This window comes from Phaseolus vulgaris, chromosome 8, assembly GCF_000499845.2.
Source record: "Phaseolus vulgaris cultivar G19833 chromosome 8, P. vulgaris v2.0, whole genome shotgun sequence".
NCBI lineage: Eukaryota > Viridiplantae > Streptophyta > Magnoliopsida > Fabales > Fabaceae > Phaseolus > Phaseolus vulgaris.
This window is the reverse complement of record NC_023752.2, coordinates 2,324,029-2,349,941: the sequence shown is the minus strand read 5'-3', so window position 1 is coordinate 2,349,941 and position 25,913 is coordinate 2,324,029. Positions and strand designations below refer to the sequence as shown.

Sequence of the window (25,913 nt, the reverse complement as noted above, 5' to 3'; positions counted from 1 at the left end):
AAGTTTCATAATATGCATTAGAAATACCTTCACTTTTTTGAAAAAAAATTAAATGATTACAAGTTCCATGTTTTTTTTATGAGCAGCTTAAGGTCCAAGAAGATCTCACTAAGATACTTGAAGTTTATACCAAATTTATAGATTTGGAATTCATTATCGAAATACATCGTACACTTGATTTCATCACCAAATGTATATACACTTGGCATGGGTCGTCAATTGATGTTATTGTTAGGCCTATAGTTGAAGTTGTTGTCAAGTTTATGCACTTGTTATTAATTTCTTGATGTTTTGTCGCTAAGTATATGTGATTGATATTAATCACTTGATGTGGAGTAATCAATTAATGAAGATAACATTTCTAAAATTGCTATAATAAAAGAGTTCAAGACCATTTTTTCAGGTTTGACTTATAGGAGTGCATGATCAATTCATCCATTCTTTTAGTTTCTGGGTTCAAAATCCAAATTTAAAGGTTATGTATTGTTATGATCCAGATCCAATCGTCTTCACCCCAATCTCAGTACAGTAATATCTATAGTAAATCGTTGACCGACTTATAAAGATAAGATATGAAAATTAAATTTATCTAATAAGTGAGTCCTGAAAATATCATTAAGACATTTAAATCATGATAATAAAGAGGTGTAATTAGTAATAAATATAATGAGGCTGAAAACAATGTGAAAGAAAAAAAAGAGAGCAAATATTAAACTAAGATGAAGAATGACAAAAGAAGAAAGACAAAATAAATACTTTAGTTAAAGATCTCCACGTAGCAGTCTCTAATCTAGAAGACAAAACAAATTTTCAATAAATAATTTAGAAAGAAAATCAAAAGATTTCTGAACCAGGCTGGCTCCAAAGGCAACAATGTTGAAGCAGAGGTACTCCTTCCACAGGATTACGTAACTGTACTTATAGTAAAAAGTTAGAGTTTTTCCTCGAAAGATTTATTTGACAATTGTGTGAAGGCACCACCCACTCCTTTATCTGTTTTAGAGCATCATATTGAGTTTGCAGAGTTCGATCTCAAGAAGCGTGCTATATTGAAGACAATGAAAACGAGGATAAGGAAAAGAAACATGTTGTTCAAGACTTTCTTGCAAATTTTTCTTCATAATTTCTTTCAAAAGTAGGGGTGCGTATTAAGCGGGTATGAACAATTGATTTTCACTTTCAATATTGGTTTGACTTTTTGTGTCCTATATAATTGCCGTTACATCCTTTTTCTTAAATAAACTTTCAATATTCTTTCGTCAACATAAAAATAGTTTAAGGAAATTTAAATCGAAAATGAAGTGTTATAAAGATAATTTGAATATTTAACAATGAATAAAAACTTAAACAAGGATCAGATACAAGAACAGAAGGAACAGAAAATAAGCATAAAAAGAAATAGCCTAAGTATGAAAAAGACAACCAGTTAAAATCCTTCTTTCTGTTTACTTTTGAGTGCTCTAATTAGAAGTGTTTAGATAGAAGAATATGTATAATAGTTTTATTTCCGACAAAAATAATTGAAAAATGAAAGCATGCAACAAAATAATTAAAAAAAGGAAAAGCATGCGAGAGACTTTAGAAAAATAATAGCTGGCAATGACATTACAGTGTCAAACACAACATGACAAGTTGAGGACACACCAATTCTTACTTCCAGACCTTCCCGGGAGCTGTTTGTTTCTTTGTTTGGTCGGGTTTACTTGTCTCGTGCGTACGAAAACAACAACAATAATGTTCAATACACATTCTACTATCTTACTTTTGTGGGGCTTATAAACCTACAATAATACAAACTGCTGTGTAAATTTTTTTAGTGCAAATATTTATTGAATCTCATCGTTTTCATGTGTGTGAATTTCGGAAGACATTTACTAAATCAACGAGTACAAAATGTTCAAAATTATGTTTCAAAAATACAAATTTATTTATTAAGAAGTGGACTTTAAATTTAATTTAAATTTAATTCAATCTCAGCAAACCGATTTATGAAGTGAGGTTTGCATTCATTTATATACAATGAATTGTTTTTATCCTTAATTATCACTGTTTTAAAACTTAAATATTTACCCAAATTAAAAAAAAAATACAAAAAGAATATCTTAAAATAGAAATGAAGAATTTCACAACAAAATAAAACAATATGTTTTATCCTATAAAATATATACCCTTAATCTAAATTTAAATGCTAGCTTTGTACTGTCAAATGTCCCAAAAAAGAAAGAACCCCATTAACCAACTGTGTCGGTAAGCCATATATATATATATATATATATATATATATATATATATATATATATATAACACAACCCTAAACCCTAATGTACTGCATAACACAAAAAGCCCCACCGACACAACAACTTATTCTGATTCATGAACAAATAAGTTTGTCCAACCACAAAAAGCCACGTGTAATTGTACTTCACAGAAAATATTTCTTTATTTGGAAAATAAATATGAAGCAGAAGAAATTATGAAAGAGCTGACCCAATGGGAAGGGTTGCTTTCATGAATCTTCAGACTTAGTTGGTTTGATTATGATGGGGATTAAGCAATAGCTGTTTATATTATTAATTAATTTGCATTCGTCTACTTTTTTTTGTTCTATTGTGCAATTAAAAACCATGAGGAAAACCCATTGATATGGTAGGTGCAACTAAAGTTTATTTATTTTATTGGTTTTATATTTTAATCTGGACAACATTGCAAAAGTATATAAATTTAGGTTCGCAATAAAAAAAAATACTAAATAGTAAAACGTGTTTTATAAAATCAAAATTCTTGTGTTTGGTGAAGCATTTCTTAAGCAATTATAGTTTATGAGGCCGAGATACTTCTATTGTTAAACTGTGTCTTGAACATGTATCGGATACCGATACGACATTCGTACACGTAGAATACATATAAGTGAAGTGTTAAATTCAAAAAAATATTTATTAAATTTCTGACAATTCTAGTACGATTATAACACAATTTTAAAATTAAAAAATACATTAATTTTTTAAAAACTAAAATTTATTGTATAAATTTTTAATATGATTATAGAAATAAAGAACAAATCATTTTGAACCAATAATGAAAAACATTTTTGGACTAAAAAAATTAAAACATATTTGTGTACATAAATCTTTATTGTTAATTTATATAATTCATAATTATATAATATATATATTCGTGTTCATGTCCTACATTTTATAATATTTTATAAATTATATGTATTAGTATCTGATGTCTATGTTGTACCTGATGTCTATGTTGTGTTATAGTTATGTAGTTTTTTATTAAATAATTTATATGATTAAATGTGAGAATATTTTGCATCGCTTATACATAGATTAATCAAGTTTATTCAATTTGCCTTTTGGGTTTGGAGTACTTTGGGCTGGGAGTATGTACTAGCAAAAAAAGAAGAAGAAAACAAATAATAAAGTGACGAATAATTTATCTTCTAGGTCAGAAAATAATGGCATACATGTATTGACTTCCTTTGTTTTTCTATGCTCGTAATTCTTAATATTATTCTTTTGTTGGAGTGTTTTTGTCTTTAATAAAGGGTGTTTATGGATATATTAATTGAATATCAATCCCATTTTATTAAATGCTTTACATTTTATTAGATTTGAAATAAAATATTTAACATAAAAGTTAAAAATAATTGATTTAAGATTTTGAAGCTCAAAATTTTAACATAAAGAAAAATAATTGAAAAATTAAATTAAAATACCTACTAAATAATAGTAACATTCAGAATTATTAAACTTTGTCTTTATATTAAGAAAATGAATACTCAAATTTTAAATGTACGTATTAACCATGGTAAGTGTAGTATTGATTAAACCCTAAAAATGATGCACATTGATTAATAAAAGACAAACTCAATTAAAGCCGTTTCAATGTCATCCTACAAGTCAAACTAATTAAATGAAATCAAAATCTACAACAATTTTATGAAAAACACCTTAACATTTAGTAGGTTCTCTAAGTTTTTTCTAAGAGTAATTCACGTTTTCCACAGCGTTAATGCAATAAGATTAATTTTCTGAACCAACGCAACGTGAGAAAAAAGTCAAAAAATGATAAATTTCCATGCCAATTTTTTTGTCTCCACATGTCATACCATACCACATTATTATATGTTAGAGATTCTGTTATAATTCATTGCATTATATTTTTACCATTTGACTTCAAATAAATAATGCACATAATTTTTAATTAATGTCGTGCAAAAAATAATAATACACTATTCCTAACACGGTCTCTCACCAACAAAAAAAACATTTAAAATTACATATTTGAGAGAAATCACTTATAAATCAAGATAAATAATTATTAAATAAAAATCTTTAAAAAATGTAACTTTTAACAAATTTCAGTTAATAACAGACTATAAAAAAAGTATAGTTAACTTTTCTTTACATTGTAAATATAAAAACTTCTAAACGTAATTTTAAAAATTATTATTAGAAAAAAATCCTGTTATACACTATTGTACATTCTTAATTGACTTTTTTATTTTCTATATCTTAAATTGGATTGTTCTCATCATACACTAATCATATTCCTCTTTTACCATAACTTTTGCAGAGTATAGTATTAAGCTTCTTTCATAGTTGTCTTGTGGGGAAAATCAAAACCCATTTTGTTTCACCTAACAATCTTTAGTTTTTGTAAAAGGTAAGAGTTTGTCATCACAAATTTGAAAGGAAAAACATTTTTTTATGTTCAAAAAGCAATAGTTGTAGTTTATTTGAGAACACCGTCAATAATGAGTTTAGGTACTTGCATAGTATTTTATTTTATAGATACCAATTTGCATATATACCTTTCTTAAACACTGATGATGAGCCAACTGGGACAAACTAGATAGTCAGTTTCTGGCGCTCATCTTTTCCACTCTCTCTCTTTCTTTTCTTCACTCTCTCTCTCTCTTCTTTTTTTTTTCTTTATTGCTGGTTTTCTCTGTCACAGATCTTGAATTGTTCAGGCAAGAACTCAGACCAGTTATCATCTTGTACCATCCAAAATGGGTTTCTCTCTGTTACCAAAAGCAACTCCTTGCATTTTGCTCTTGGTTCTGCTGTATTGCACTTGCTTCACTTCAACAGGTTCACCCCATTACTGTTTTCTTTCTCTTTTTTCCTTGTCTGTCTCTTGGGATTTTCTTTGTTTCTGTGACTTTGTTCACTCTTCATTAGATGCTTAAAGTTTTCAATTTTCTTGTGGTCTTCATTTTATGCTGCGTGGACCTTACGCCCTTTGGGTTCTTTAAATGAAGGTGTGTGAGTTATGAAAGATGCTTCCTTTGTTCTTTTGAATTTGATAAAGAAAGTGGGGTTTGTCCTATTGTGGAAAAGTTTGATCATTTATTAGCCTCTGGCGGCTAATCTTGTTGGTGCCAAATGTTTTATGTAGAAAATATGCTGTTTAGGTTGTTTTGTTACTATAAAGATTTACATTTTAAACTTGGAACTTAATGAAAATTGTGTTCTGACTATCTTTTAATTACAATTGATTTGGCATTTGAGTTTTCGTAGAGTCAAGTGAGAAGTAAGTCCATGGTTTGTCTTTCTTCTTCTTCTTTTTTTACCTATTGTCGTTTGTAAGAGTTTGAAGTTTGAAATTACTATTGCTCCCACGAGATTTCTGCCTAAGAACTTCTGTAATTGGGTATACTCTGCATGAGGACTTGAGTAGGCAGTCACCATGCTGATCAGTTTTGGTTGTAGATGGAATAAGTCATGTATAAAGGTCCTTGCATATTTTAGATCCCAGGTATCTTCCAGTTTAAATGATGGAATTGTGAATCATACATGCTAAAATATGTACTGATAAAAAAACTATAACTTCACCTGCCCCGTTGACTTAAACAATATAATTGCTTATTTACTTTCTTTCTTTCTTTTGGGTGACTACTTGAGAAATTATGGCAATTGTGTGTCTCATCATTTCTACTGTGTGCTTTGTAGTATACTATAGGGATATTCAGAGGTTCAACATTTACTTTTTTTTCTTTCCTTTCCTTTTAATTACTTTCCTCTTGCTGTTGGCTGTTTATCTTTCAGATGCTTATGATCCGCTTGACCCAAATGGGAATATCACAATCAAATGGGATATTATAACTTGGACCCCTGATGGATATGTAGTAAGTATACCCTTTTCCAATAGTAACCATTAATACGAGAAGCAAATGATGTTATACATTATGCATGGATTTGCTCCTTTTCTTTCCACTGGTCATCTTCTTGTGATGCATGTGCATGTTTATGTCAGCTGCATCTCATGTAATATATCAATTCTTGGATTATATAGAGTTCTGGATAAGAAATGATTTTATTTCAACTAGAACCTGACATGGTTTGAATTTCGTATCTCAATCATGAGCCTGTTACAATTATTTTCTAAGTTTGTGTTTATTTACTATTTAAGTTTTAATTAAAGGATAAGGTTGATAACTCAATTATACAGATGAGTTTATTTAGTTTAGTGATTATAGAAATTTAAAGTGACTTTAGCTCAATTTTGTTCTATTAGTTACATTAGACATCTAAGATTCCATTGAATGTACAGGCTGTTGTTACAATGAACAATTTCCAACAATATCGTCATATTGCTTCACCTGGCTGGAGACTAGGATGGACATGGGCAAAAAAGGAGGTAATATGGAGCATGATGGGAGGGCAGACCACTGAACAAGGAGATTGTTCAAAATTTAAGGCAGGTATTCCACATTGCTGTAAGAAAGATCCGACGGTTGTGGATTTGCTTCCTGGAACACCTTACAATCAACAAATTGCAAATTGCTGCAAAGGTGGGGTGCTTGGTTCTTGGGTGCAGGATCCGACCAATGCAGTTTCATCATTTCAAGTTAGTGTTGGTAGAGCTGGAACCACAAACAAAACTGTCAAAGTCCCAAAAAACTTTACCTTGAGTGCACCAGGACCAGGTTATACTTGTGGTCCAGCCAAGATTGTGAAACCCACACAATTCATTCAAGCAGACAAAAGGAGAGTGACCCAAGCACTGAGTAAGTTATAGGACTTTTAACGTCATTTTCACAGTTGCCTTGCCAATATGATTATATATTTTTCTGCTGCCTCCTTCCAACCTCACTAGTTGTAGGTTTTGTTGGTAACAAAATCTGAGACTCGTGTTAATAATTCTCTTAAATTTAAGACTAATTGAAGCTTACAGTTATAAGAAACTATATTCTTAACATCACTCTTGTTTATTGCAGTGACATGGAATGTGACATGCCAATACTCACAATTTCTAGCTCAGAAAACTCCCTCTTGCTGTGTCTCACTTTCATCTTTCTACAATGATACTATTGTGCCGTGCCCAACATGTGCATGTGGCTGCCAGGGTAACTCATCTCTGTCAGGAAGCTGTGTGAAGTAAGTTTCCACCACTAAGTGATTTGTCATTTCCTTCTAGCCACTAAGTTGTACCTTCATATATTTCCTTTATCTCTGGTTACAGTTCACAAACGCCACATTTGGCATCGGTTGTTTCTGGCTCTGGGAAGAATAACTTGTCACCTTTGGTTCAATGTACTAGTCATATGTGTCCAGTCCGAATCCACTGGCATGTGAAGGTAAACTACAAGGAGTACTGGCGTGTAAAGGTTACTATTACTAATTTTAATTACAGGATGAACTATTCTGAGTGGAACATGGTTGTTCAACATCCAAACTTCGACAATTTGACTCAATTGTTCAGTTTCAACTACAAGTCATTGACCCCTTACGGTTCAATAAGTAAGTGTGGCAACTTGTTTGTTTTAAATTTCTGGAGTTAAGAATTTTCTTAAATGCTGTGAATTTTATTTCTTAATTCTTTGAAAAGAAGCATCAAACTTTTACTCCTTTTTTTCATAAATTTGAAGGCAAGTACTGATTTTAAGTTCCCTTTTACAGATGACACAGCAATGCTATGGGGAGTTAAGTTCTATAATGATTTTCTGAGCCAAGCTGGCCCTAATGGCAATGTTCAATCCGAGCTACTCTTCCGAAAGGATAAAGCAACTTTTACTTTTGATAAGGGATGGGCTTTTCCTCGAAGGATCTATTTTAATGGTGACAATTGTGTCATGCCACCACCTGATGCTTATCCGTGGTTACCTAATGCTGGTTCTCGGCAAGAAGTTTCCTTGTTTGCCTTAGTGATAGCTTATTTGGTAGCCTTGGTATTTTATGCCCACGCATAAAGTTCCAATCTGTGGTACACTTAGGCTTGTAACAGAAAATTTTCAGTCAGACCAGTTTTGACTCATATTTGTGATGTCAGTAGTTTATCATTTGAAGCATGAGGGAGGAATGAGGATGACATCCAGTGGCAACTCAAGATTAGCTTCACGTGTCCTATGGTTTGTTACCGAGGGTTCAGCACATTGGTGGTAGAATTTGTTTTTGTTTTTGTGTTTGTTGTAATTCAGTGATGTATGTATCGTTATTATGATGTAACTGTAATTATAATAAATATACACACCAACATGTCACATGAATATAGACTTGATGAATCATGTGAGTTTGAAATGATAGTGATCTTTTACTTACAGTTTCCTACACAATAAAAATGTTTTTTTGTATCATACTCAATGTGGTCTAAAGAGAACCTGAGTAAAAGGAAGAGGTATCCAATCCATTACAGCATTGCCATAAAAGCATTTACATGATTCAAACAAAATCATTGCATGGAATTATATTTGCTATTCAGCACCCCATCACCGCCAATGAATCAGCTCACAAATTCATGTGTTTAGCTTGGTGTTTTCAAACAATTCCTAAAGAATCTTCATACCTGATGTACGTTATGTGGGTGCAAGAAAACTTGGCTTCAAAATTTCACAGAAAACAATTGTATCTCGCTTATGTGCTAGTTCACCAAAGAGCTAGCATGACAAGCATTGTTAAAATGAATACTGTGAAGTTCAATAGGTTCACAGGGGCAGAGTTAGGGAGGATCGGGTAGGTATCCGGCGGTGGAAGCATGCATTCTTCACCATTAAAGTAGACCTTGCGAGGAAATGCCCACCCCTGCTTGAGTGTGAACGTATCCTTATCTTTCTGAAGAAGAATTTCTGATTGAACATTCCCAGTTGGTCCAGCTTCCATCAAGAGATCGTTAAAGTATTTCATACCATAGAACATACCAGTGTCATCTGCATACAAAATGATAACACACATTAGCACTCATTCTTAAATGTTATTGATTTGACTTAGAAATCACAAGATTTATTTGTTGCCACTCACTTATGGACTCGTAAGGAAGTATAGGCTTGTAATCAAAGCTGAAAACTTGGGTGACGTTGTTAAGATTTGGATGCTGAACAGCAAGAGTCCAGAGGGAGTAATTCATACGGTAGTTGAAATTTGTTACGGCAACCTTGACTCGCCAATAGTCCATATAGTTGAGCTTCACGTGCCAGTGTACCCTTATTGGGCACATATGATGAGTGCACTGTAGCAATGGTTCATTGTCTTTCTTTGGAGTGTGAATCCCCACCATGTTGATACGTTTGGAGTCACTCCTGCATACCATAACAACATGTAAGAGAATGGTTCTAGTTATCAAGAGGTCATTGATTTTTTTGAAAATCAGACTTTACTTGATACAGTTCCTCTTGTTCTGGCATCCACAGGCACAAGAGGGACAAGGGGTGATGGTCTCATTGTAAAAGGATGACAAAGATACACAGCAACCTGGGTTCTTTCTTGCCAGAAATTGTGAGTATGTGCAAGTAACATTCCATGTCACTGTATGATATAAAACAAAAAGAAATTAAGAGAATAGTTTGGAAACTGGACAGGAAATTGATGTCAGAAAGTTAAGGAACCGACTTAGTGCTTGAGTCTTGCGGCGCTTGTCAGCTGTAAGGAAAACGGTGGAAGGGACAACCTTGGCAGGACCACAAGTGTAGCCTGGTCCTGGACCCAAGAGAGTGAAGTTCTTGGGAAGTTTAACTGTCTTGTTTGAAGTGCCAGCTAGCCCAATACTCACTTGGAAGGATGAAACTGCTGATGAAGGGTCTTGGCCCCATGCTGCCACCACTCCACCCTTACAACAGTTTGAGAATTGTTGATTGTAAGGTACACCAGGGAGCAAGTCTACAACTGTGGGAGTTTTCTTGCAGCAGTGAGGTACATTGCCTTTGAACTTAGAGCAGTCTCCTTGCTCTGTGGTTTGAGCTCCTACCATGGACCATATTACTTCCTTCTTTGCCCATGACCACGACAAGGTCCATCCCGGATTCATGATGTGCCGAAACATTTGGAAATTGCTCATTGTTACCACTGCCTGGTAAAAAATGCAATACACAGAAACAGGTCATTTCATCAAATGAAAAGTTACTTTTCAATTGGTGTTGAAGTGACGTGCTTTATGTTTGAATGTGTTTAGTATAAAGCAAGTTAGTAGTAAACTCCATAAAAAATTTATCCAACGCAAAAACTACCTAAAGTTACTTCAGCTTAGATCAATGCTACTCTTGAGTCAATTCTTCAATATGAAATAAAACATGTGAAAATTTTACTTAAAATCATGTTAATTAGGAGTCCAAGTTGATTAAGGAAGATCCTACGTGAAACCAATTACAGAGTATTTTGAACAAATAACAATTCAGTTTGTATTACTTACTACATAGCCATCTGGTGTCCAAGACACAACATCCCATTTGATCGTTACATTTCCATTTGGATCCAAAGGATCATACGCAGCTACAATGAGAAACATCAAGAAATCAGTTGGACGTGTGTGAAATGTAAATGAAAGTGAAGCAAATTCAGCATAGAGGGTACTTGTTATCTCACCAGCATAAGAAAATAGCACAAGAACACATACAGCTGCTGATATGACAAGCCTCATTCCCTGATGTTATGAACTATGACAAGAGTGGTGGTGAGAGTTAGCAACTTTTTTTCAGTGGGATTGGAGTATCCTGAGCTGAATGGTATGGAATTGGATGTGTAGTATTGTAGAAAAAGAGCTCTGAAGGGAATTGTTTTGGGGTTCTAAGTGATGGCTCACCTAATGGTTGTTGGTTACCTTAACATTTATATTTCCATCGTTGTCTCAGCCTTGAGATTTCCTTTTGAACTTCCCATTTCTTAAAGCAACGGCCACTGACTAGAATAGGATACAAGAGTGAACATTACACGTCAACCGTTGTGTTTGAAGAGGCATTTGTTCTCTGATGGCTTAGGCTCACCATACCATCAACTTAGGCAGAAAAGTGCATAACACAATGTCATAATATTAGTAACACATGTTAATCAGAGATTAAATTGATGAATGCCCAATACTTTAAGAACTACTTATGTAATTTTATCAAGACCATTCAGAAAACAACATAATATTTCAACACCATATTGGTAATTTATTGAAAAAACATTATAGGTTTCTCCAAAATAAGCCTAAGGTGATGAAGGCTACATTTAACAAGTTTAGGCAATAACTACCCTCAAAAGGGTCATTTTCTTCATTTTTTTATACCTTTTTTTAAAGTTTGATCTAGCCTAAACATTTTCATTTAGGCATTCAATGCATCCAAATGAATATGATAATAGTAACAGTGTGTATCTCTGGGAACTTCCCATTTCTTTGAATCATTTTTTAGCAAGAATGATAGGAAGACAAGGGTTGAACAAGTGAGGGATGAGATGAAAACGTTGTACTATGTTGTGTCCAAAACTTGATGATTGTATTAGGTAACATATGTCACTTCTGTAGACCTTGCCAACTAATTTTGTGAACTATTCTTTATGATGTTTCTTTTTACACCACGTTGAATCAGAGACATGAGTTTGATGCAAGCAAGCCAAGTAGGGACTAGGTAGTGAGTTCCTTTCTAGTCAAAAGGACACTCTAGCTGCTGCATGCATCTTCACAAAACCTTGATTGCTTCAATCCTAGAACAGCAAAATTTATCAGTCAGATACTAATTTGTACTCTTTTGTCCCTAAAGAATTGTTCATGAAGTTTTTTATGTGCAAATTATCTGTTTTTTTGCCCCCATATTAATACAAACTAATACGAGTCTTGCATTGAAAACCGACAGGGTCGTTAGCCGTGTTGGTCATATACATGCAATGTATTATGAAAATTAGGAATGAATATAAAATTATAAGCAAATAAATATTATAAAATTCAGCACATGAATCAGTACGTTTCAATATGCTAGAGTTTGATGTGAATTTACTACATTAAAATTCAGATTAGGGAAAATTTACCCCACCTACAATTAAACCCTTAATCACTTTCGATATTAAAGAAAAAGAATTGTACAAGTGAATCTACTTGAGAGACTCTGATTTCCATTAAAAAAATTACATATATTTCTTAGGAACTTTATCGCCAAATAATTTCATTTGTTAATATAATGTAAATGCTAAAATGATTTTACATTAAATTCGCGGGTAATATTTTCTTTTTACATTTAAACTCATTTATTTTTAATTATAAATTAAATATACAATTTAGTAAATGAGATTTTAATTTTTTTTTAATTAGAATTAGAAAGCGAGTTTAAACTGAATTCATAGATATGATATTTTATTCTTAATTGATGTGAAATCTCCAATTAATCCCTTCACATTAATGTATTAATATTTCATAGTCCAATAATGATTTTTTTTTTTATCAGCAATGAATTAATAGAATAAAATGGAACATTTTAAGGGTGTCTCAGCCCTTATATATAAGATATTTCTAGTTTAAGTAATCAACAAAGCAAAGTAAGATTAAGTGACACACCACTTAACTCAAGAATCTTAAACTATTTAAACAGTCCCTACCCAAACAGAACTGGATTTACAAAAACCAGCAAACCAAAAATTTGATGGCTATCTAGCCACTAAAATTTTAACTAGTCCAACAATAGGAACTGTGGTTCAATAAATTTTACTAAAATAAACTCTAATATCGTATTAAAAAATAAATTTAAACATAATTCATTCTCACAAAATTATTTATAAAGTCAATTCTGTTTACACTTTCAAACATTCACTCTCATTTTCAAACATTTACTCTCATCTCTTCTTTGGTTGTTAAAGAAAGTTCATTTGTTGGCACTATATCCTCTAAATAGAGAGGTAGATGGTATATAGTTGTTCCTCATTTAGGTAGTATCACTTTGTTGCTCCTTCCATTGAATTTAGGAATTTGTTTAGTTGAATATTTTTTTCTCATTTATTTTGTATTTTTAATGAGGTTTATGTTTCAATTATTGCCTTTTTCCCTTAAAAGTACTTAGGCGAGTACCATTGATTTTAGTTAAGGTTAGTTTACATATAGATAAAGGCAAATAAACTCTTTTGAAGTTTGTAATTCGCAATCCAATATTGTATTTGAAGTTATACATTCTAAAGCCTTTTTAATAAAAAAATAAATTTGGATTATTTGATCCAAAAGTCATTTCTGAATCCAGAAGTTTATTTTAGATGGTATAATCCATAACTATTTTTAACTTACATATTAATGTTTTGGATTATATAATATTTTAGTTCCAAATTGCACAAGAGGTTTTCGAATTTTAAAATCTGGAATGAACTTTAAAAAATCCGATTTCAAATTTATGAGGTATAAAAAGATAATGAATTGAAAGAAAAAAATAATTGTAGTTTATGGATCGATAACGGGTTAGGCATTAACCAGCAGAGGCATTTGCTGAACATATTTAACTAAGCCCAATATCGTGCACCCTTTAAATATCTGCGGATTTCTTTTTGCACCTTATAATTTTCTTTTGCATCCCATTAATATGAAAATCTCCGCGATGCTAATCACCTTACAAACAGACTCAAGATGTAATTAGCATATTGTTATTTTATATTAAATTGCTTTTCAAGCCATATTAAGGCAAATGATAAAATAACTTCTGAAATATAATCTTTATGTAGATTCATGTAGTGGTCCAAGGAACATCTACAAAAACTACAATTTCTGCCAACCAAATCGACAAAAGTTTCAAGAATTTACCAGATAGTAAGTACAAACATGGCCACCACAACTTCTCTAAAGCAATCATTTCCATGGCTAGCTGAATAATGGAGTTTAGTTGGGACAAAGAGTAATAACAAGATTTTAAAGAATTAGAAAGCTGTATCCACCCAATAAAACCAAATAACACAGATCTGCAGGTTCAGTAACAACTTTCAAATAAAAACCAGTATCTAGAAGCTTCCAAATCTATAATGTATGGGAATGTAATGTCCATGTTCTTATATTAGCCACACTATAAAATGTTTACAGTCACGTGCATTCTAATATGCTACTACCAAACCAAGAGACTATCATTTTGGTCATCATTTTCACTTCAGCATTTTCTTATCTACACATAATGAACTGATGAAATTTTGTATTAATGCGGGATTTTAACTGTTGATATGAATATAGCTTCAAATTTGGCCTGTATAAATCATTCTATTCTCTTTTCTTTAGTCTGTGCTTGTCACATATACAAGAACAACATCATGGTCGACCAGATATGACTTTCAAATTGAATGACATTTATTTTTGCAAATTGCAGTTGCTATTGTAAGGAACTTCTAGGTTCAAGATTCCTGCAGTTCTTCTTACTAATTGTAAAGCCCTTGTAGATTTCTATGTTTTTCAGTTTCAAATTAGTATATGATGTTAGGACAATGTCAAAGTGACAGATAAAGTAGCAAAGACAAATCCAAAGCTCTGATCACATGGGTTAAAAATTGATCACTATGGATCTTTACTCAGTATTAAACAAGGTATACATCAATATGTGTCCTATCATTTCACATGTAACGAAATGCTGCCACCGATCTCTAACCATCAAACAATAATCAAAAGAAGACAACGCCCTATAACATGTGCTTATTATTTCTAAAAGCTCAAATCAAAAGTTACTATAGTGTTACAGCTAATAGTGCTGCAAATTTTAAGCCGACAATAACAGCTAAGTTGAAAATACATACTAGGAAACATAATACAGTATATAAATAATTTGAGTTGCAAGTTCTGTGGCTGTTATGCAGTTAACCAAAACTGATTCATGCTTTGCCATTGGCCTGTGATGCTCCAGCAGGGTTAAGCTCATCCCAAGCTTCAATCCAAGTGACCATGGCATCTGCCAACTTGTCAAAGTAAGGATCTATCTTGGAAAGTTTTTCCTTGACTTGCTTGGCAAGCACAATGTAGCACTTCTGAACAGTGGTAGCTTCTTTTGGCAGAACAAGGTTCTGGAAGAATGGGATAATGTCTTCTTGCCAGAATATGCCTTTGTACTCTTTCCTCAGGTTTACAAATGGGTTGCTGGCCTTGCTGTGATAGATATATGGCAAACCAGTCTTGATTCCCAATCCCAAGTGATCACAGATTACCTAAACAATCATTCGTTCAAATATCTCAGTTTTTTTCATGCAATGATATTCAGATAAATACAACAATCAATTGATTGCAAAGATTTGGTTCAATCATTTGCAAAGATTTGGTACCTTGCAGCACCAGCCAGCCCACATGTCATCGTAGCGTCCAATAGGCTGACCATCACCCATGAGACCAAAGTACATTGCTGGTCCTATGAGATCGCGATCGAAGGCCAAGTTCATTCCACACATGGGAAACAAAGTGCCCTTTGGTATGGTCAAAATAGCATCCACATACCTGATAAGAATCACAATATTCACGATCAAACTCACTTCCAAGTTAGTATTTTTTAATTTTTTTACAAGGGTAGAAGTAGTACCTAGTGTTCCTCTCAAGAGGCTTCACAAGCTGAGTAGGAGCATCGTAGTCTGGGATGTTGAGCCAAAGACCATGAGAAACTGCAGTTGGCACACCTTCACGGAGACTGAAGGGGTAACCGCGAACAAAATCTGCACCTTCTCGATAAGGTTCGTAGAGAGTGTTGAAAAAGTAAGGTGTGGATGGGCAGAGAATGTTTTTTATATGCTGCTCAAGTGCATTAATCTTTTCTCCAGATGGATTGTTGGCAACCTAAGTCACATCAAAAGATGATAAATCCCTAAAATTTCAAATCACGAGTTGATAGAAATATTCCTTGATGAAACCCAAAAACTTAACAAAACATATAAATATATCAAACAAATGTCAACGTTAACACATATAGCTGGAGGGCATCTCAAGATTCCATCAGTTGGACATGATTAAATCTATATCATGTTATTATAAAACAAATGCAGACACTAAAGCTAGCCATAATTTCAAATTTCACTCCAACACTGGTTAAGGAGAGCGAAACGGATGACAAACCACGTTTACATCGTGGACCAACATCAATGCTTTACAGTAAAACAATAACACATCCTTAATTTAGGATGCTCTTCCAATGACAATTCAAATCCCATCTCATCACATTACCAAAGTCTAAGCCTTTCCATTGGACCCAACTCCATGGATTCAAAAATCACACTAGTTACATTGTAACAAGCAGGCAGTCTGTTTCAAACAGATCATAAAGCCAGAAGGAATATCCGATCCATGCAATGGCCGGATATAGCAGAAGCAGTACCATCAGTTACATTTGCAAACAACAACACTAATAACCAACATAATAACAAGATCCAAATTTTACACCACTAAGGAAGAGATCAACCTTGCAAAGCAAACCATGTTAAGATCTAACCAAAACCAAAGTCAGAATGCAAAAACCAAAGAGATTCCAACAAATGGGTGATGAGATTGAGAGAGAAAAAACTCACAAAGCAGTCATCATCAATGGTGTAGATGTACTTCTTCTTGGACACCATGTAGCCAAAGCAACGGCATGCAGAGTCCTTGAATGAGATGCAACTGGCCTTGGGACCCAGAATCCTATTGATGTCATTGCGGTTGTAGAGCTCATAGTCAAAGCCTTCAGGGACCTTAATGGTCTTTGAAGGGTCACCATCTTGCACAATTATGAGATGGTAAGGCTGAAAGAATGGCCTCCACATCTCCAAGAAATCGAGGTTCCTGATGGTGGGGATCACGATGTCGAGCTCATCTTTCAAAGGGGGTGTTGGTGCTGCCATGGCACTGAATTGGAAACCGAACACAAGGTGGTGTGAGTTTTACACAGACACAGTGTTGTGTGTGTTTGTTTGAAGATGCAGGGGAGAAGAGGGAGTTTGTAGAGGACTATGATATAGACGAGTGGCACGTGCGAGTCCGCTGTTTTCGGCACGAGTTGGGGAGCTTGCATTGACACGTGTCTGATGTTTAAGGTTAGAGGACTCCTTCAACTTCAAACGTTGTTGATGTGTATTTGCCTTACATTCATAACTAAATCTAGAATTTTATTCACATTTACATTCTGAAGTTCAGAATAATCCTAATCAAGAAATAAATTCAAAAGGTTTAATTTTTTTATTATCTGAATCTCTGATTTTGTTAATGATGTTTTATTGTTTTTTTTTTCTCGAGTATGTTGAAGACAAATATCTGATTACGTCAATTATATTTGACCAATAACGCAAATTATTTGTGTGAAACTGAAATATATTCTTACCAAGAACAAACTAATTTTTAAAAAAAAAAGTAAATTGGATTACACAATTCTCCAATTATTAACTATATTTTTATTTATTTATGAGATGCATGAATTGCTTTGTGCTTTTTTATGGAATTCTTCTATGAAGAAAAGTCACCCAAATCCAACACTCATATTTGGCTTTTTCTTTCAGTGACTCAAATAGATATTTCTTGTCATTTTGACGAGGTTGACGTGTCTTTTCTCAAATCAAATGTTAAAAGTAACGTTATTTTTCATAGTTCCTAAGATAAAGGGGAAAAGAAAAATGAATGCCTTTTACTGGAACAAAAAATGTTCTTTTCTAACAGAAAAATCTTATGGTGATGGCTTGGTCAAATTGGTAGTTACAAAAAGACCCAAACTTTGGAAACTTTTGAAAGTGATTTGTCTCAAACTCTATCAACTTTGTTTTCATTTTCTCTTTTTTTCTTTTCCATTCAATCTGCACTATAATGGTCAAAATTGTTTGTGATGATTTTGCCAACCCTAATCTCACGTGGCTAAGACTATTCTCAACTCTTGAATTATTCTTTTTTTTTTCTTCATAATTGAAAACAAAATATAACTAGTTTTATTCAAATACAAGCCAAAAATATCTAAAAGTAATCAACATGACTGACACTTTTTTTTCCCACTCTATCTCTTTAATTAAAAAGATTTTTTTTATTTTTTTTTATTTTGAAATCATCGATCTTTTTGTTCAAAATAATTTTATTTCAAACCATGTTTAATTGTTATATATAACGGATTCAAAAATCATCTTAGTTAACTTATAAAACTTTTATAAGAGAAGAATGTCACCAAATTTGATTATTTTATATAATTTTATTTCGTTACTTAAATTTCAAACCATTGTCATATTTTAGCTCTAAAGTATTATAAAAAGCAAACAAAATCATTTACTATATAACTTATCAAGTTTAGATACATTGTTGACCATCTATATAAATGATTATTTGCCTTAACAAACTTCACAATTTTATGTTCCTTTATCAGTTTTATATACGAGGAACATGTGAAGCTCAATATAAAATTTTGAACCAGTTGATTAACGTGTTGAATGGTTGTAATAAATTAACTTTGTAAGATATAATATTTTTCTTCTTCTTCTTTATAGCATAACTTGTGGGTTCAATTTTGGTGTGGTTTCTTTTGATGCGGAAAATTGGAATGCGTGTGCATGAAAATAGGAAGTTTTTGCTTCCAAAATGAAAAAGAAAGGAAGCTTCTTGGTAATGCAAGAAATATAATTGATTGATATCAAAATGTTGCCATTTATTAATTTCTCACAATATGGTAAAAACAATATTTCAATTTCTTTTAGATATGCTCATATTTTGTACTAATTTGTTTTTCATTGTTATTGATATTTTCTTTTCTTTGCTTGACTTGACATGGTTAGGTTAACATCATATTAGGCACAATTGGTGGAAAATGCATCTGTTTGGACGTGATGAATGGGGCAAAGCACATTGATGATCCATTTACTGGGTTAGGCAATTTTTAAGTCTAAATGGTATCATGATTAGGTCACTCACCAACCATTTCAATTTTTTGGTCAATGTCTTGCCATTTACTTACCAACTTATCTCTTTTGGGGTCAAGAATTTAAGTTGAGTGAGAAACATAGGGTCAAAACTCAAATTCCACAACAACACACTTAAAGAAGAGTGATTAAGTAAATATATCATTTGAAAATATCTTACAATACTATAATCTAAAATATTTTAAAAAAAAATATATTTTGAATTGTAAAATTTAGATGGTATTTCTAGAAATATATTTTAAATTTTATAATCTAAAATGTAATTTTTTTTATAAAAAAAATATTCTGAATTATAAAATCCAAAAGATAAATACCTTTCAGATTTTATAATTTAAAACATTTTTTTTTAAGAAACATATTTTACTAATATAAAGTAAGTTTGGTAGTTTAAGAAATATGAGAGTACCAAAAGAAACTATGGAGGTGTAGGAAGAAAAATACATAGAGTAAAATGAAATAGCCCAATATCCAAAAGGCTTAAAAAAATAGCAGGGAGTAATTTCTTCCTTCTGTAGCTCCTACTTTCAAAAGTACCAAAATTACCTTTTTAACACTGGTTTGTTTTTGGTTAGTTTTCCATAGACGTTTTTTTAAAATTTCAGAACCTGGAATACTTCTTCGATTATAGAATCTAAAAATTAAAAATTGTGAATTTTTCATTCTAGAATAGAAATTCGGAAATATAATGTTTTTGTATAATTTAAAATACAATTTTTTATTTAAAATTACATAATTCGAAACATAAATTTAATATCCTGGTATTTTGAGTTATAAAATTTAAAATCTATAACTTTGTTGTTTTTTTATTGAAAATGAGGTGGAAGAGAAAAAAAAAGGGGGGACGTAGGAAGAAATTGTGTTAGAATGGATATCTACAAAAATTATAACATTTAGCATTGATAGTTAAGAGAAACACATTTCGGCAAAATAAAACGCAATTTACTATTTATTGGGAGAAATAAAATTAAACATTCTTTGAGGGAGAAGTGCTTTTAAAAATTTATTAATTTCAGAATCATAACAAGAAAAGTTATTCGAATTTTTTAAACGTTTAATTTCAGATTTGTTTGAACATTTTTTTTTATAAAAACTTTTATGATAAAAGACTTTTACGATAAAAAAAACTGTACATAAGTTCAATTTTTCATAAAGTTATATAAGAAAAATTCTAGAAATTAACTTATATTAAATAATTTTTTTGCCTTATATTAAAATAAATTTAAATAATAATAAAATAAAATAATTAAAATTAATTTATAATAACTATGATAATTTTGTTTTAAAATTTATTATATTAAACAAATCACTCACAATCTTTTTCAAACATTTTCTTTGTTTTTCTTTCCTTTTCACTTTCTTCCACAAGCTAGCAAACCAAACATGTTTTAACGAGCTTTCTTCTCTGAACCGCGTGAAAGTTTCTTCAGGAATCACACTTTTATACAAAAATTGATTTCAGTTTCCACCGAACTAAACTCCTTAACATGTTTATCCACGTCTCATTTCTCATTATTTGTCTTTCTTTTAGTATTTTGGTTGTTTGAAGCAGAGGGTTGAAGTATTGAAGAATATGAATTTAGTATTGGCTGAAACTGAGTAATATATAGGCATAGCAAAGGCTTGGAAACCTGAGCCCAAGACTTGAAGGGCTAACCCATGTTGACCAAGTGTGCAACATATGAAAGGGAAAGGAGCATCCTAGAGTGTGGCACACTAGCCTCTAGCTTTGACCAAACCATGTACTTCTCTCATCCACAAATGAATATACTCTCAAAGGTTTACTAATTAAGCATGGGCTAGGCCTCAGCACTGACATCGCAGGCCTATAACCACTCCCCCAGATTTCTTCATTGCTCCTCATAAAGTTCCTCAAAGTAAAAGGGTTCTTCAAAAATTGTACAAAACACAAGAAATGGAAATAAGCTAATTTCATTGATTTCTCTCTACTTGTTAGAGCATATTATCATACAAAAGAACCCTTGGACCCTACTATTGCCTATATATATCTCATTACTGTACATGCACAAAGCCTAGTTAGAAAAAGATGAGACCCTTATGTGCAGTCCATTTGGTGCCACAACTCTAGGAAACTTCATTAGTTTATCTCCTCCTACTTCTTCCCATCTGCAATCAACATTAAATATCACATGTCACAAACTGCATGTAACCATTCTTTTATTACTGTGTAGGATCAGTAACATCAAACAAACGAATTTAGTTGTCATCGATGTTGTTTAGGTAAAGAGATCAATTCTCTCACCTGTATCTAGTTACAAAGTAGTGCAAGAACGTGGAAATCTCTGCTATCCCCAGCTCCTTCCCTGGACATTGTCTGGTGCCCCCTCCAAAAATCAAGAAGTGGCTTTGTGACTCCAGACTGTTACCCTGCATTTGCAGTTTCTCATTAATTATTCTGCTTTCCACTTTCCTAGGCTTCATGTTAAAATGGAAAAAGGTATAGGTTGTGTTACAAACCAGCCATCTCCATGGGTTGAATGTTAGTGGATCATGATACAGAAATGGATCATAATTGATCTCTCTCGTATATACATATATCCTCCACCCTTTAGGAATCAGATACCCTGAAAACAAGTAGAAAAGCTTCAATAAGTCTCTCTTACTTGCAACAACATACTAGGTGACACATACTAAAAAAAGGTAACATTTTTTGTGACTAAAACATTAAAAGTTTAAAGTAATAGCAGTAGCCAAGAGGATTTTGGGATAGAACTACAAGGGCATCATTTAATGAAAACTTGTTATATACTAATGGAATTGTGGAATGGGTTCAGTTAGGAAGTTTATCTTATAGGTAATACCATGTGTACAATTACATTATCCGAGGGATAACAAGTTTTGTTGAAGAAGAAAAAGTTGCTGAAAGAAGACCCCAAAAGTCAAAAACAGCTTCTTGAGCCCATAAACCTAAGTATACAACAAAAGCTTGAGCAATACTATAACCCACCGTTTAGTTCCATGTCGTGAGTTGTCTTTCTCAGAACCCCATTAACTATTGTAGCTAATCTCGAGGTCTCAAAAATCACCTGCAAAAGGCAGAGATGGCAAACAGCATCAAATTTGTGATCAAAGATTCAACACGGTTATTGAGAAGAGAAAACCAAATCAAAGTGAATAGCATTAAATGAAAAGATAGCAGCATCTCACCGCACGAGTAAACCTCATTGACTTGAGATCATTACAGTCAATTGGATCCTCTGGCTTTTTCCTTTCCCTTATGGCAAAGTGCTCTTTCTGCATTCAGTGTTATCACTGTCAGGACAGAATATAATAAGGCCAAAACAACATACCTAGAGAACATGAGAATTTTTGCACTCACTCTGATTTCTTCAAGAACTTTGGGATGGTCATGGAGATACTTCACTGCCATCATTGATGTAGTTGAAACAGTTTCATAACCAGAATACATAATTGTAATAACTAGATCAATTATTTCCTCGTCATTTAGTTTGTATCGGTTTTCATCTTTTTTCATCAAGCAACCCAGCATGTCCACGTGGACATCTTGGGATGCTTTCCTTTCCTCTAGTAACCGACTCAGAATGCTGATGATACTTTTCCTTGCCTATAAGACATATTGAAGTGTTATTGTCAATGGGATAATCAAAGAAATAGAGTGCAATGTGAATAACTAAATGCTCTTATACATTTGTGAAACATATGTATTTCAGTGTTCAATTGTAAAAGTGAATTTCTACATAAATTCTGGTTAAATTTGATTTCAACAAAAAGAAATTGTGTTTTATTTTAGAAAATAATTTAATCATAAAATTCAGTGTTATTTTTTATTAGATGCTTATTAGCTTTCTTAACTTGAGACCAAACATATATACCAAACCAAAAACATCATTAGCTGTCTGTGATTTTTTGATAAATTCAATGTGACATCAAACACGAGCAATATCAAGCACCAATGGATAAAGATCAAGGATCATACCTGCAATCCACCGCGATAATTTGTTCTAGGGAGGTTAATAGGCAAAGAGAGTGTTCCCAAAACTAGTTTAAAGAACTCTGTCATGAAGGGTTGAGCTATTGAGCTGGATTCCATACCAGCAATCTGCTTCAGGGAAGAGAGAAAAGCCATCTGTTCCAAATATTTGAGAATTAGCACTTAAAAAAAATCTGATAACTTTTCCAGTTAGTTTGTGAAGTCTATTAAGTTTTCAATTGATGGTGATCCAAACCTCTTTAGTTTTCTCCTGGATGTTTATGACTTTGTTATCCCAATCCATCAAGTGGGTTCTCATGAACTCATCAATTTTTGGTAAAAGCTGGTCCCTGATCAAGGTGGGGCTAATAATTGAAAGCAGTGCCCCTCTCATGTACTTGTGAGTGGAGCCATGAACAGCTGCAATATTGCGTGTGCCTAAGATATCTAACATGGATTGTGGGTACCCCGGAACAAGCCCTTTTGCTTCATTCATCAGTATGAATCTATTCAGCTCCGGATCCATGGATACAATGGTAGGACACCCCAGAATGTGAGATTTGAAAAAACTGCCATACCTGCCATTCACAAAAGAGAAGAAAAAAAGTTATAATCACAACCAATTAGGTAAAGACCAAAAGTACAAGAATGAATAGTATTTACCTCACACCCAGTTTAACTAGTTTGAGGAAAAATATTACTAAGATTCATGTTTTGTCCAACAGGTGTGATTGTTTTCGTGATATTCCTATTACACTTTTTTTAACAATCTCCACAATCTTCTTTTTTTCATATCTCCATCACATCAATTACATATCTCTCTTTGTTCTACAAAAACAACTATTCTAAAAAAAATTTGTTGTGCATATCCAATTTCTCTTTTTTTCATTTCACACATTGATGATGTGAGTGCCATTCGTGAGGGGGGGTGAGAGTTTATCTTTTTCCTGGATCTTCACGTCTATGCCTAATGACCCTACCCCACTTTCCTCTTCTCTTCACTCCCAGAACTACAACAGAAGAGAGTAGTTGTTCATTTATTTTACTCTGAAACAACGTTCATTGACATCTCTTAAACCACTTCATGAATGAACAGCCTCAAACTATTCTTCATGAAAATGCAAGATGCTAGGCCTAGTAATGCCATAAACTTAATTACTGTGACAAATCACAGTGTCATGCAGGGGATGCGGATGAAACAGCTTTCACTGAAAAAAAAGGCTAAAATATGCAACAAATCATGCTCACTCCAAAAGCACAAGAGTTACTTGAACTGTTACCAAAGAAGCTCTCTCCACTTACACAAACAAACAGAACGAGACTTATTTGGACACATGCACACAACTATGAGGAAACAAGCTCATATGAAGCAGTTACCTTGCCCTCTTGTTCTTCATGAAGTTTGGACCTTGCTTAAGAAACTCGGTAGTCTCTCCAAAAACTGGCCAACCCATTGCGCCAGGAGGCAAGCCTTTCCTCCTGAATCTCACTTCATTCCACTTCAAGAGAGCAGAGCAAAGACAGAGCAGCAACACAAGAACGCCAAGAATTGCCATGAACAAAGCCATTGGTGCCTTCAAGAAGAGACTTGAAGATAGCAACAGCCTGCTTCAGTTGAAGTCACGAGAAGTGCACCAACATACACACATATATATAGGTCCTTGAGCTACCATTTGCACATAACAAGAATAGCTACATAGAAAAAAACCGCCACTCTATAGTCTAGTGGCATCCCCTGTTGTAGGCCTTGGAGATTAAAAAATAAAAAAGTGAACACCCAAAGAAAAAAGAAAATGGATTGGAGACTATAGGGGTGGAAAAAGGAGTTTCCTTTTGGAGAGGATTTCAGGGGAGTGCACAACTCAACTCAACAGACATTAGCAACCTACAATGATTTGTGTATAAAAAATACAGATTTTAAACAAGAAACCTTTGTTGCCTTTATAGAAGGAAGAGAAGAAAAGAAGGGTCGGTTGGAAAGATGTTGATTGATGATTGTTCAATGAAGTATATAACAGTAAACTATTTACTGCTCCAGTTCTTTTTGTATAAGGTCTTGTTCGATTTCTGTTACCATTCGATGGAAAATGCTTTTTTTCTATTTCTATTTTTTAAATAATGTAACCCTCAGGGATAACATTATTGCTACTTCCATTTTGACTTTATTTTCTACAACTTTTATCAGTGCTCACTCTTAATTACAACAAAGTGTGAGGATTATTTTAACTAATCATTCATGTTAAAACTTAAATAATAAGTTGTCTTATTTACAATGATCATATTCATCTTTGTAAATAACAACTTTATCTTCATCTTTTGGATTGTTCAGGCTTGTGATATTTCAGAATGAGTGAATTACCAAACAAGTACAATCATGTTCATGAAAAAATAAAGAAAAACGATATGGAAAAAAAATCCAGAATTAAAATGTACACACATAATTACCTAATCATAATTCTGCAGTTGCAGCAACACAGATAAGTACTTAGTTTTCTGCTAATCACTTCTGGTTGAATTAACATAAACAACCGTATAATTTTTTAGAGATGGTTACTATTCGATTTTCGGCTCATTGTAGATTACGAAAATTTGCATGGTTGAGACTTTATGAGAATCACATAATAGAATTTGTTTTATCACTTTTCGAAGATGGTTATCGATTAACTATTCAGTTTTGGCCTTCTTGATTATTACAAAAATTTGCATGGTTCAGACTTGATAGGATGCACATGGAGGAATTTTTTATCAGTTTTCTAAGGGCATTAATTAAATAATTTAAAATAATTTTTTATTTGAAATTATTTAAAAAAAAAACAGTTTAAGAAAATAATAATAGTATCTTTTGTGTATTTTAATAAAAATAATTCTACTTCTGATTTCTTAGTATCTCATCACTTAACATATCTGTCTTTCGC

The 25,913-nt window shown here is 32.7% G+C and overlaps 4 protein-coding genes across 4 annotated transcripts; 1 reads left to right on the top strand and 3 right to left on the bottom strand.

The window, feature by feature from the left end:
• The first annotated feature begins 4,702 nt into the window (after positions 1–4,702).
• Positions 4,703–8,590, top strand: LOC137823440 (protein COBRA-like). Its single transcript, XM_068628576.1, has 6 exons — positions 4,703–5,105; positions 6,063–6,142; positions 6,568–7,024; positions 7,235–7,394; positions 7,480–7,757; positions 7,917–8,590. Exons 1-6 carry the CDS (start codon positions 5,024–5,026, stop codon positions 8,204–8,206), a joined length of 1,347 nt encoding a protein of 448 aa, XP_068484677.1. The 5' UTR covers positions 4,703–5,023; the 3' UTR covers positions 8,207–8,590.
• A 29-nt stretch (positions 8,591–8,619) lies between these two features.
• Positions 8,620–11,027, bottom strand: LOC137823441 (COBRA-like protein 4). Its single transcript, XM_068628577.1, has 6 exons — positions 10,809–11,027; positions 10,636–10,715; positions 9,840–10,296; positions 9,608–9,755; positions 9,252–9,529; positions 8,620–9,160 (listed from the first exon to the last, which is right to left on the bottom strand). The coding sequence occupies exons 1-6, from the start codon at positions 10,861–10,863 to the stop codon at positions 8,880–8,882; spliced, it is 1,299 nt and encodes a 432-aa protein (XP_068484678.1). The 5' UTR covers positions 10,864–11,027; the 3' UTR covers positions 8,620–8,879.
• A 3,664-nt stretch (positions 11,028–14,691) lies between these two features.
• Positions 14,692–17,102, bottom strand: LOC137825879 (UDP-arabinopyranose mutase 1). Its single transcript, XM_068631678.1, has 4 exons — positions 16,692–17,102; positions 15,716–15,966; positions 15,465–15,633; positions 14,692–15,350 (listed from the first exon to the last, which is right to left on the bottom strand). The coding sequence occupies exons 1-4, from the start codon at positions 17,001–17,003 to the stop codon at positions 15,021–15,023; spliced, it is 1,062 nt and encodes a 353-aa protein (XP_068487779.1). The 5' UTR covers positions 17,004–17,102; the 3' UTR covers positions 14,692–15,020.
• A 3,860-nt stretch (positions 17,103–20,962) lies between these two features.
• On the bottom strand, positions 20,963–25,151 carry LOC137825481 (cytochrome P450 85A). Its single transcript, XM_068631147.1, has 9 exons — positions 24,376–25,151; positions 23,255–23,576; positions 23,005–23,154; positions 22,387–22,632; positions 22,215–22,301; positions 22,015–22,093; positions 21,525–21,631; positions 21,310–21,434; positions 20,963–21,173 (listed from the first exon to the last, which is right to left on the bottom strand). The coding sequence occupies exons 1-9, from the start codon at positions 24,564–24,566 to the stop codon at positions 21,080–21,082; spliced, it is 1,401 nt and encodes a 466-aa protein (XP_068487248.1). The 5' UTR covers positions 24,567–25,151; the 3' UTR covers positions 20,963–21,079.
• Positions 25,152–25,913: the final 762 nt, after the last annotated feature.